Source organism: Caloenas nicobarica, chromosome Z, assembly GCF_036013445.1.
Source record: "Caloenas nicobarica isolate bCalNic1 chromosome Z, bCalNic1.hap1, whole genome shotgun sequence".
Lineage (NCBI taxonomy): Eukaryota > Metazoa > Chordata > Aves > Columbiformes > Columbidae > Caloenas > Caloenas nicobarica.
Window position 1 is genome coordinate 28,219,323 of NC_088284.1, and position 12,220 is coordinate 28,231,542.

Below are 12,220 nucleotides of genomic sequence, written 5' to 3' on the forward strand. Positions count from 1 at the left end.
GGAACGGCTCCCTCGGGGCAGCCTACGCGGAAAAGAGCTTTGGAAAAAAAACCCGCTGGGCAGGAGACGCCGGAGGGAGCGGGAAAGGGCAGTTACGAGGCCCCCAGGCTCCCTGGCACGTTTTGGGTTCCCAGGACAGACACGACTTAGCTTGTAAAACCAACATTAACTACGTGTCGTTGTTTGTGCTTCCTCAATCGGTAAGTGGGCCCAGGCTGAGGTCTGGAAAACAATCAAACCCTGATCGATGAAGTACTGTTTGGTGAGATGCCCCCTGGATACAGAGAACACAGCCTTTTCATTAATATACCACGAAAAAGAACAAACAAAGTAAACCACGATTTTCAAGATGCAATTTCCTAGGAGGAGTAGCTGACAATACTGGCGTTTCTCCTCCATTAAATCTAAGGAATACAAAATTTCAACCCACTTCCCCTCATTACCAGTAGACATTCACTATAATATTAATGATTTTGCTGACTGTTGCACTCCTCTTTTCTGTTATATCTCAAACATATAACACACATCAGCATGTAAGATGCACAATTTTTAGGTAAGAAAAAATATGTGACTGTGCAGATCACATTGCGATTCTCACAGGCTGCAACACAGCAGGGTTTAATAACATTTTGCACTGGTGTCCATTAGCGTAGTTACACTATATGCAGCCTCTTCGGATACATCCATACAACTCACTGAAACAATGCATTCTCTTTTCCCAAATGCTTCATAATTTAGAGAAACTAAACCAGTGTGCAAGAAATCATGTGGCAGGAATCTGAAATGATGCTTGCTGACACCCACTGAATGATTAGCATCTCTCATTTCTGCTCCTGCTTGTTAGTGCTTAGCCTCCACGAACTGACTCTGGAGGCAGTTGGCTACTGTACAACTGCTGGACTTCAAAGGCTTTCCTGGCTCCTTTCTGTTCAGCACCTGTCCCTATGCAGAGCTGCTTATTTTTGACAACATACACTCTCAGCTTCTACTGAAGCCCAAGGGAGTTTGAAGAATCAGTTTGCAGATCTAGGTCCCAAACCAACAAACAAGTGTCTGGCTCCTCACACGCAGCTGCAGGATGCGTTCCTCCAGGCATTTTTACAGCACAGAGAAGGGGGATAACTGCAAAATCAGAGACCAGAACTAGGACCTCCCCACCCCGGCACAGGAGTCACCTGCAAGATTAGAGAGAAATGCCTGCTTCCCTCCAGAAGAAGCAGAGGGTAGTATCCTATAGCTTACACTACAGATGAGCTGTCACAGCCTTCCCCCACCAAAGCCCTGCATTTCTCAAACATGTTTGAACCTTCAGGCTCAACAAGGCCTAACTGAAGCAAATTGTCCCACTTTTCTTAATCAGTTCTTAGTTAATAAGTTATTATATAAAAAATAGGCACCACTCAAGCTTTAAAAATAAATCAGTGGAAAATCATGTCTAGCTGTTTGAAGAAACAGCTAGAGGTCTCTGTCCTTAGGAGATGACCCCCTACTTTGGAAGCGAAGGGCATACATATGGGCTGGAGGCTGGCAGGATTTGAGACTTAAGAGTCAGTGATTGCATTTCCTACTGAAAACGTGTGTGGCTCCTGATCAGCACCCTGGCTGTATTGGACTCTGTGCTAAAGCACCTCTCTGTGTGCACTGCCAGGGAGCCAAAACTCAGCAAGGAGGATTCCAGGATCAAGCATCTAAAATTTATGGGTCGCGATATACATCTCAAGCTGTCCAAATCCTTTCTGGGATTCAATTTCTATCTGCAATGACAGCTGATAGGCTATAGAGACTAAATAGTGGAAAGATATTTTAATTTGTTTTATAAAGAAGATTTGTATGTAAACTCATAAGAAATCATTTGCAACTCATGTCCAAGACAAAATTTAAATTCTTTCAGCATTAACAATGCACCGTAAATGTCAGTATTCCCATAAAAGTATTCAGGTAACCAAATCTACTTTCTTGGAATTGTAAAACAGGGAGGCAAATAAAAAACAGCCCCAAAGTTCGGGGTATTTGAAAAATCCCACAGATAGAACAAGCACAAAGCAGATATTGCAAGTTTCTTTTCTGTTAGTAGTGAATATAATAAAAACCAGTACTTTTAAAGGTACCATTAAGTTAAACACCTTTAACTCCTTATTTACACATCTGTTGCATGCACCAATTCCTTAATAAACTCATACAGTACAAATGCAACTTGCATACAAATAGCTAGGTCCTTTGACTTTGATACATGTGTGACCCTAACAATCTGCCAAACCATGGAAAACAACATACTGGTTACTTCTACATGGACCGGAGACATGTCTGGTCACCACTGCCTGGCCCACCCTTGGCAGCTCAGAGAATGGCACGTATCTTTTTGCCTAGTTCTGGACAAGGTAACTGGTGCTATTAATGGAGGAACTTTAACCTCGAGTTCTTAAAAAGAAGCAATAATAATCATGAAAAAAAAAAAAACCAAAAACAACAGAAAATCTTTCTAGGCATGTATTTCAATAGATAATGGAAATGGAAGAAAACAGAGCACAGTACAATCATGCTAGGTGACACTTAGGCTTCAATCAAAAAATTTTTTTTAAACTTATTTGAGGACTACAGTTTTGGCTACTGAATTACAACATTTTTTCCCACTAAACAGCCTAGGCTACCAATATCAAAACATATCCATAGATTCATTGAATAATAAGTAATTAGGTTACTTTGGTGAACAAATCAGTAAGGTGTTCTGATCATTACACTACAAGACAGTTTGTATAATCCCCAAATTAGAATAATGTTCAAGTGAGTAGAATATGAAATGAATTATCTTAGTAAAAGACAGTATATCCAAAAAAACTATGATCTTCAAATGAAACACCATACCTTGACAGATTAACATACATTCCTTTAAGTAATATAGTTTGTAAACACATGTAATAATGTTTATGTATTAACTATATTAATAATAAGCTTTAGATTCTATAAACAGTACTTATTGAAGATTCACTCTTTTAATAAAACGCAGCTGGCAGTCTCAATGCCTGTAACATTTACGGTGAAGTAATTATATCCCCTCAGTGTTCAAAGTACTCAGTACTTGTCATACACATTTTGATTTTCACAATGAATATCTTTGTTTTCACACATCTTCTAGATAGAGATCATCTATCCGTTCATTTCTTATAGGATAAAGATGAACAAGTTGTTGAAAAAAACATCTTTTTACCTTTTTTTTTTTTTTTTTTTTTTTTTAAAGTCAGAGATCCATGCTCCTCCTCCCAGCCCCAAATTCTGAATCCCAAATAACTTAGAGTAAAAATACAAATTCTGTTTTGGAAGAAAACATACAAAATATACATTGTGTATTGTATGCACCTAAACAGCTTGATTGTCCAGTAGTGCAAGTTTCAACTTTGACATATACACTTTATTGTGTTTAGAGACAAGAGTTTGTTTCACTGATCTTTGCTGACCCCATTTCTTGCCACCTTTGGTAGTCTTTTCCCCTTCGTGTAAGCATGGTACCAGAAGTGGAGAAACAAGACTAAAAACATAGCGCCATATAGCCAAATAATAAACATGAAAATTGGATACTGGTACGGACAGTCATCCATTATGTAGATTTGTCCTATATGGGCTGTAATAATAATAAACTGGACCTGGAGGAAAGAGGGGAAGAAAAGAAATACTTTTAAAATAAATTACAAACTTACTACAGAAGTTTAAAAAGATTCAGCATAACTTGCATACAGAAAAACAGAATGCATGTTTGGGGGCAGGCTTTTTCAAATGACAAAGAAGGACCTTTAGAGCCCCTCTCCCAAAATGTTACTCCACTGAAAAAAAGATTCACAGAGTAAAGAAAGAGGAAGCCCTGGAACAAACTAAATTACAAGCAGCACTGAGAAACCCATACTAGGAGAATGGGAGTCTGCCTTGGCCAGTTCAGAGAAGAAAGAACAGTGTTTGACCTGTGACACATGGGAGGCTTCTTCAGAAAAATTACAGAGAGAAACAAAAAACACGACTGGTGAACATGAATTCCCACTTTCCTCGCACACTAGCATGTGACACAAAAAGGTCTGTATGTCCCAAAAAAACCCAATTTAATGGAGGATTTAAAAAAAAAAATCCACATGAACTACAAGTTAATAATCCACTGGTAGGGCCACCAAGACAAAGAGACTTTAAGTTATAAATATTCAAGGTAAATTGTTCAGAGTTACACGTGGCTACATGGACTACTCCATAAACACATACAAATGTGTTAGCCACAATCATCTTTCTGAGAAGTGTTTACATCAAACAGAAAATTACTCACAAGTTGTATAGTTGTCATGTATTTTTTCCACCACAAATATTTATGATATGCTGGTCCCAAAGAACATATTCCATAATAAGTGTACATGATAACATGGACAATACAGTTCAGCAAAGCATGAAATGTTCCTAAACCACCTGTAGGAAAAACAAAACATAGAATTATTTCATCAGGTATTTTAAAAAGTCACCTCAGGTCCTACTAGTTTGCTTTGAGTTGGGGTAGAAAAAAAACGTACCACAAAACCTACAGACTTTGATTAACCCCTCAAGGTACTTAACCTGAATTGCGTTGACAGCAGTTCTGAGGGATTGTATCAGTTTTCTTTCTCAGAAAAGGCTTATCTAAGCATTTCCCAAACACCAACAAAACCTAGCTGATCTAATTATCTGTAAAAGATTTCACTCTAATTTTTTGTTCTTTGGGTTCCTTTTGTTATTATTTTTTATTAAAACACATACATGATGGACACACAGAGAGTTCAGTAGAAACAGTGTTCCTCCTGTTTTACTCCTCGTTTCTAGACATCATGATGAACTTGGCAAAGCTCTGGAGGATTAGTAATAATTCTCTTCCTAGCACAGATTTCCAGATTCCCAGAGAAAGAATCATGGTTTTCAATAGTAAGTTTCTGGAATCATTACCTAAGTGAGGGTTTCCCAAATCTATTGTCCATCTCAAAACCAGACTTAGAGTGAAAAGGAAATTTAAGGCAAAGTAGCCCCATGACAAACTCATGACTGAAACTGGTAGGATAAGAAAATTTCACAAAGCAAGTAAGAAAACACTTCCTTTTTCATTGGATCAACTACGGAGTTAGATGATCCTGGTGAAGTAACTTTATTTTAACAAACACAAGAAATTATAGTTTAAAATGATGCAAGAAGTGTCAGCAAAGTCTTTTTAAGAGAAATATGAACATGAAAATACTGAGCATCAGGAAGAACACAAGATGACATAAAAGCAGACATTTAATGAGAGAAAAAGCCAATTTTCCATTAAAATCATTAAATTTAAAAATAAAACTTATTTTGTGATTTTAGTAGCTCACAGTAATCTTCCAGCTTGATAGATGATAACTCCAGCTGTGATTGCAAACTTTCTTTGAAACTTAGCTATTTGTACTTTTAAAAATAATTTGTGTGTTCTTACAGTTCAAATGTACATACTTTTTTTGGCTTGCGCAGTGAATATTCAAAAGAAAAAATAAATAGTTAAAGCAGAGAAAAAAGAAAAACAACCTAATCAATGTACAAAAATATGCTCCAAAAATCGACACCATACATAAGCACAATTTTACAACCACCTGTCTATATCAGATCAGAGAAAAATCAGAATGTTTATCCAATCCCATCTTTTTTTACAAACGGGTTGAAAACTTGATTAATACTACTGTTTAGAAGGACAAACAGTGATGAAACTGAATACAAGATAATCAACAGCAGGACTGATATTCTTGGAAAAAATATTAAGTTATCAAACAGAACAATATTTGGAAATGTTAGTATAAAGATAAGCAGTAGAGTTGCAGGAATAAACACAGCTCTGCATTAATATGAGGGTCTATTATTAGCAGAGGACAAAACAGTTCTTGCACGCTGCTGAAAGTATTTGTCAAATTATCATATGGGAAATTCGACTCCAATGAAAAATCAGAAGCCTGTAGCCGGTATACTGATCCGATGTCCAGATAAAATGCAGGAAGTTAATCATCTATAAATGGAAACTTTTCAAGGTTGAAGAAGAGGGACTGTTACTTGCTATTGTTTTTGTTTTTCTTTTTTTTTTTCCCCCAAATCTATAAGCACACTGAACTGTATGCTCAGAAAACTATTTACAATTCCATCATTAACTTAAAATACCAGTTACTCAGCAATATTTCCCAAAGACACGAGCAAGACAGCAGCTTCCTAATAAGAGAAACAAATACAACAGAGGTATATCCTTTTATACACTAGGAAAATCTGCACACTGGACATGTTCAAAAGATCCCATCTACAAATCTTCTGGACTGCTTCCAGGTCTTATTTTTGTATTCACAAACCAGACACTAACAGGTCAGATTTAATAAGCAATTCGTGATCAGTTTTCTGGGAGAAAGAAACGTCAGAGAACATGAATGAAGAAACATGTACAAAACAAATCTATATCTTAGTAGAAACACTTAAAAAAACCCTACACCCTCCTAGAGGTGGACTACTAAATGACTGTGCATTTTTCCACTCTGTGCTTATCAGGCTATTCTCACAGCAAGCTATATTTGTTAGTGGTGCACACTAATAATATAACATAGGAAGATGCATGCATAGACACGCAGAGCAAGAAAGGAGAAAGTGAAAGTAAGCTAGAAGTAGACCAAGACTTTCAATTCAGTACAATTCAAGTAAGTTTCTGTAATAAGTAATGTCCAGAAAATATTTCTGTAGTTTTGGAAAGCCAAAATATTAGATGTAAATAACCCCCCCTTATGCTACCTAAAGCCCATAAAAATAACTGCAACAAAGCCTGAATAATTTCTTAAACAGGCAAAAACCAAATGAGAACATAGTCCTCCCCTCCAACTCAGTTCTTACATTTTGGGAGTCAAATGGCTTTGAAGTAGTTTCAACAGTTATCTGCCTTGTACATCTCCCCTTAGCACTTCTGAATTTGCAGTCACCTCTCTTTTTTTATGTAATAATGCTCTTTGCTTTCTACAGTGTTCCCCTCTGCACCCTTCTCCTCCCACACTCTGAGAAACCAACACTATGCAAAATGCTATCAAATAGGAAAAACAAATACTCCCCACCCATATAAATAATTATGGTGATCTCAGGTGTTCCATGAAATACTGCAGGCATCTAAACTTATAAACATTTACGTTTGCAAGATTTTTAATTCTGTTCTTTAAATATTTTTGTCTAGTATAGTTAACTTTTACTACCAGAAGATATGTACAACTTAAACTCTCTCTCCACTACCTGGAGCAAATTTGACTCCAAACCACCAGGTCCATGGCATGATGGAATGATGAAAGACATGCAGGAATGTAACTTGGTTGTTTTTCTTACGCAGCACAAAAAATATCTGAAACAGATTTTTAATGAACAGAATGTTACAGGCGATAATAAAGCCCAACATACTTATAGAAAACTGTATGCATCAGTGCTGGTTGCTCACTGCTATACGTTTAAAAATCCTTCACAGTTACAGTCTTAGAAGAAAGGAAACTGGGGCTCTGGATATGCAAACCAGTTTTCAAAAAAAAAAAAAAAAATTAAACCAGTATGTAAAATCCACCTGTGGAATCTGAAAAGCCAGGGCAAGCTGTGAAAGCAAATGAAAACATGTCCAATGTTGAGCCATCACCTGTGTGTGCAACGGACGGTGTAAGAAGGACTTGCTTGGACGGAGAAGTATCAAGAAGCATCAGATTTTAAGTCCTCTGCACTACTAAAGCAAGGTCATTTGAAAAAATTAACTGAAGGACTAGCAACAGATAAAGACAGTAGAAAATATTAAGTTATAGAAATAGCGCATTATTATGAACACTCAGCTACCCTTGCAAAAAGGCAAAATTTGACAGAATATATGTATGTATTCTTAATTGATATTGACAGGCCACATCTTAAAGGACAGACATCGAGAGAAGAGTTAAGGGAAGACAGAGCAAGAAAACTGTGTAAGGAGAAGTCAGATCATGCAAAGGGTAGTATCAGATGGTAAGCTAAGGAACACGGAAGAAAATAAGCCTGGTGTGCCCAGGAAAACATTTGGAAACAGCTGACTTAAGTACAGCTAAGAAATTACTTTTGCAATAAAACCAAAAGCCTGCTGAGAAACAGGTACCTGACTAGGTAAATTCAAACGAAACAAATTTTAAAAAAAATAATTTTTCAGGCCCAGGACTAACTAAAAAGGAACAGTCTAACCCGTGCATAGTAAAGGTAAATAGAGGACTAAACTTGTCAGGCTTTTCCAGCTTTAGCATTCCTGGCCCTTCCATTACCATTCCATTTGTCTCAATAATTAAGATATTCCAGTGTTGAATCATGAGTATTTGCAGATCAAACTTAGATGGCTAATTTTGCTGGCAGGGTATAGAACATCCTAACTGCTCATGAGTGAGCTCCTGAATCACCACTGTTATGTCCTATACAACCAGGCAAACAAAATCACAGATGATTCCACAACGCAGAAGCTGATTTGAGAACAGCTAAACCAACCCTACCAGATGTCAGTCTCAGGAAGAGGGGAATCATAGAATGTCATGTTGGAAGGGACCACAAGGATCACCTGGTCCAACTTTTCTTGGCACAAGCACAGTCTAGACAAGCTGGCCCAGCACCCTGTCCAGCTGAATCTTAAAGTGTCCAATGTTGGGGAACCCACCACTTCCCAGGGGAGATTATTCTAATGGCTGATTGTCCTCATTGTGTCCAATTGGAATCTCCCCAGGAGGAACTCGTACTCATTGCCCCTCAGGTAGATCCCAGCCCAACCTTACATTTGTCCTTGCTGAACTTCATAAGGTTCTTTTTAGCCCACTCTTCCAGCCTATTGAGGTCATCCTGCAGGGTGACTCTGTCTTCTGAAGTGTCCACTTCCCCACTCAGTTTGGTGTCATCGGCAAACAATCCCTTATGAAGATGTTGAACAGTGTTGGGCCCAATATCGATCCCTGGGGACCCCACTCGTGACAGGTTGCCAGTTTGAAGGAAGGTGGCTGTTGATGGTGAGCAAGGTCTACATTCTGATTCAATGCAGTGCTGCTCAGACTTCCTTTGAAAAAGGTTAGAGTGCCATAATGATATCAAACACATCTATAGGCACAACACCCAAGGCATACACAGGAATTTAGAGTAGGTAGGTATGATGATTAATACTTTATTCAGGACTGCTGAAGAAAATATTCTGAATATGGAAGACAAAATCTGAAGATGATGTGGAAAAAAAATTGAGCATGATCAACATTTTTTTATCTGTGGTGTTGAGACAAGCATTGCCATAGCACAACAGATTGGTGTATTCAGCTGTTAAACAGACAAGTTATGAGGGCCTCCTAAATTTTTAAAGGTGTGCTCCCCCATTAACATTTTTTCTGATAATCAAGGAATGACAGCGTAATGGGATAATACGATGAGAAGAGATAATAAGGGTAAGCACCTTGACGGTATTCCAATAACTGAAGATTGGAGGGCTAAATAAAAAGCAATTTATGCCCCCAGCAGCACTTGTTCTTCTACTGTGAAAAATAAATACTACTACTTCATTTATTAGACTACAAATACTCACAGTGTCCAATAATTCAATGAACTTGGAAAAGTAGTAAAGCCAACAAGTTCGCACCATCTGGAAGAGTAAAAACCAGAAATTGTTAGATCATAATAGTCATAAATAAAACTAAGCAGCTGCAGGAAAAATAAGTAACTATATAAAGGAAGTAAGTGGCATCACAGGGCTGACAGAAATATTTAAATGTGTGGTTTGTTTGGTTTTTCTTTAAAAACACAAAACACTTTTTAATCCCAAAGGAATTTTAAAACCAAGAAGAACAAGCCAACAAATATGTTGCTTCTTTCTTTCTCCCAATCAGCCAATACCTCCAGTTAACTCACATGCTCTACATTATGCAAGAGGAAATTTCCATTTAGTGCATTCCACTCTACAGTGGTGCATTTGGTTGTTCAAAAAGCACTTCTAAAAATAAAGTCAGTGTAGCAGAACAATTCAGCTTTGTGTCTGTCAACTTACTCTTAGAGCTGTAGGTGACCTCGAGTAGTCAACGATATCACATCGAAATGAGTACTCTGTGGCCCAGCCTGACATAAGAAACTGGAGCAAAGAAAAGGGAAAGGGCAAAGATTTACTTTATGCCTTTTGAAAAATTCATTATTTTGAATTGCTTTCATAATTACTAAGCAGGAGAGGAAAACAATATTTAAAACTTGTTGAATCAGCAACCTTGTCATTCATTACCTCTGTGTGGGCCAGCTACCATAAAATCCTTTGCCATTGCAGATTAATGATTTTTTAATTCCATGACCACACCTTTAAACAAGAGTTTTCTTCCTATACCCATTATTTCACCACTAGTAACCAAAGAGCTGCATCTCAAAACCAATGTTAAAAAAAACCCAACTTACCGTGTAAATCAGACCACAAAAAACAACCAAACATTTTGAAATTTTTTGAAAATTGCTATCACAGCCAACCATCTTAATACTGAAAAGAAACCAGCACAGCATCTTAATACTGAAAGAAAACCATCACAAGAGAAAAAAATGGCTTAATGTCATTAAAGACAAGGAATGCATCAATATGCACTGTAGTTTTAGTATCATAATTTCTGAAGTTTTGCTTGGTTAAACTGCGTGATTCAATTAGTCTTTCACTGATAAGAATGACGAGAAGCTAGGGTTTTACAAATGAGAGCACACGCATGACCAAAGGACTGTATGTAACACATATAATTTAATTTTTTCTCTTGGAATATATTAAAGCTCAGACAAGAGCAACATTGTTAACAGTTGGCTCATTCCCCTGCCAGCCACTAGGACTACCATATCTTATATCTGTTTATAAAGTGCTTCTCATCCATTGATCATCATCATCCACTCATGCACGACAGGAGGTTCAGCTCTCTTAACAGATGGAGGGTTTTAGTCCGTTTAACTTCCTAAACAAATCAGTTGCTTAAATAAAATAAGATTTGAAACTCCACCAAGAAAGCACAATACCAAAGCACCCACCAAATGGCTCGGTTCCAAAGAGGGAAAGAATCAGCTTTTCGCTGAGCACCAGACAATAGCAGAAATTCAATCTGTTGCACTCTCTCCATGCATTCTTTCATGAAATGGAGACATAGAAACCCTGACAGCACATTTATTGAATTCTGTGTTAGTGTAAGACACTAACAGAAGTTTAATTTTTTGTTTGTTTGTTTCTGAGGGTTATAACCAAAACCAAACTTGTCACAAAATCACAAAGGCAAGTTTGGTGATTTTTTCAAAACAAAGTCTGAACAGCAATTGCGTGTGTCTTGCCCACCGCTTTCCACATAACAGTCATGACACAAAGTAGCTGCTGCTGCACTGCCTTTGGAGCGCTGTTAAAAGACATGTCAAGCAGTTCAATTAAGTCATGATGAAATTTATGCAGTTCAGCTAACAGAAAGGTAGCCTGCCAGTTTGGCACAGTAATTTGGTAACTTTTCATTACTAGTTTGCCAAACCTGAAATAGCCACATTGCCATATTTAACACAGAATCAGTACTAGCGTTGTGATGCTTCACCAAGCAAATGTATAAGGCTATTGTTCACACTATGATATTGTTAAATAGCTACACTTTAAAAAACAATCAAACAAAACCAATGAGCCAACAAACAAACAAACAAAGAAATAAACTAAAAAACTCAACATACACATTAAGGTTTAAGGTTGTAACTGAAGCTTCTACATAGCCTATACCATTCATGGCTAAGGATTTTTGGGTCATTCAACCGTAACACTAAACAGCTCATCAGGCTTTCCAGTCTTTAAGTCTAGCTTTTGCTTGAGCTATGAAGAACAGCTAAATCTCAACATTCCTTTTGAGAGAAAGGGAGGATGGGGATGGGGGAGGAAAATCAATGCTAAAGACTTCCATGTTTGGGTTTTTTTGTGGTTTCTGGTGGTTGTTGTTTTGGGTCTTTTTTTCTTTTGGTTGGTTGGGTTCCACCCGCCCTCACTCTTAATTTTAAAAAAAAAAAAAAAAAAAAAAAAAAGGAAATCCCCAAATTAGATTTTGTTAACTTCTATCATTTAAAAGGCAGATCTAACTGAAGATTATTCCATAGTAAACATACTTTTTACGGAGTTTGAAACATCAGTGTTGACCATCGTGTAGCAGGACAGAAACAATTACAACAGACTAAGAAAAATATGTAGTCTGCTTTAGCT

The 12,220-nt window shown here is 37.3% G+C and overlaps 1 protein-coding gene across 1 annotated transcript in view; it reads right to left on the minus strand.

The window, feature by feature from the left end:
• Nucleotides 1–2,473: 2,473 nt before the first annotated feature.
• The window catches only part of ELOVL7 (ELOVL fatty acid elongase 7), a 32,406-nt gene continuing 22,659 nt past the window's right edge, over nt 2,474–12,220 (minus strand). Inside the window, exons 4-8 of the mRNA XM_065656488.1 lie at nt 10,034–10,114; nt 9,575–9,631; nt 7,261–7,366; nt 4,301–4,437; nt 2,474–3,638 (exon numbers count right to left, since the gene is read on the minus strand). Of these exons, the coding sequence (XP_065512560.1) occupies nt 3,435–3,638; nt 4,301–4,437; nt 7,261–7,366; nt 9,575–9,631; nt 10,034–10,114 (585 nt within the window). The 3' untranslated portion in view covers nt 2,474–3,434. The remainder of the gene's footprint in view (nt 3,639–4,300; nt 4,438–7,260; nt 7,367–9,574; nt 9,632–10,033; nt 10,115–12,220) is intronic.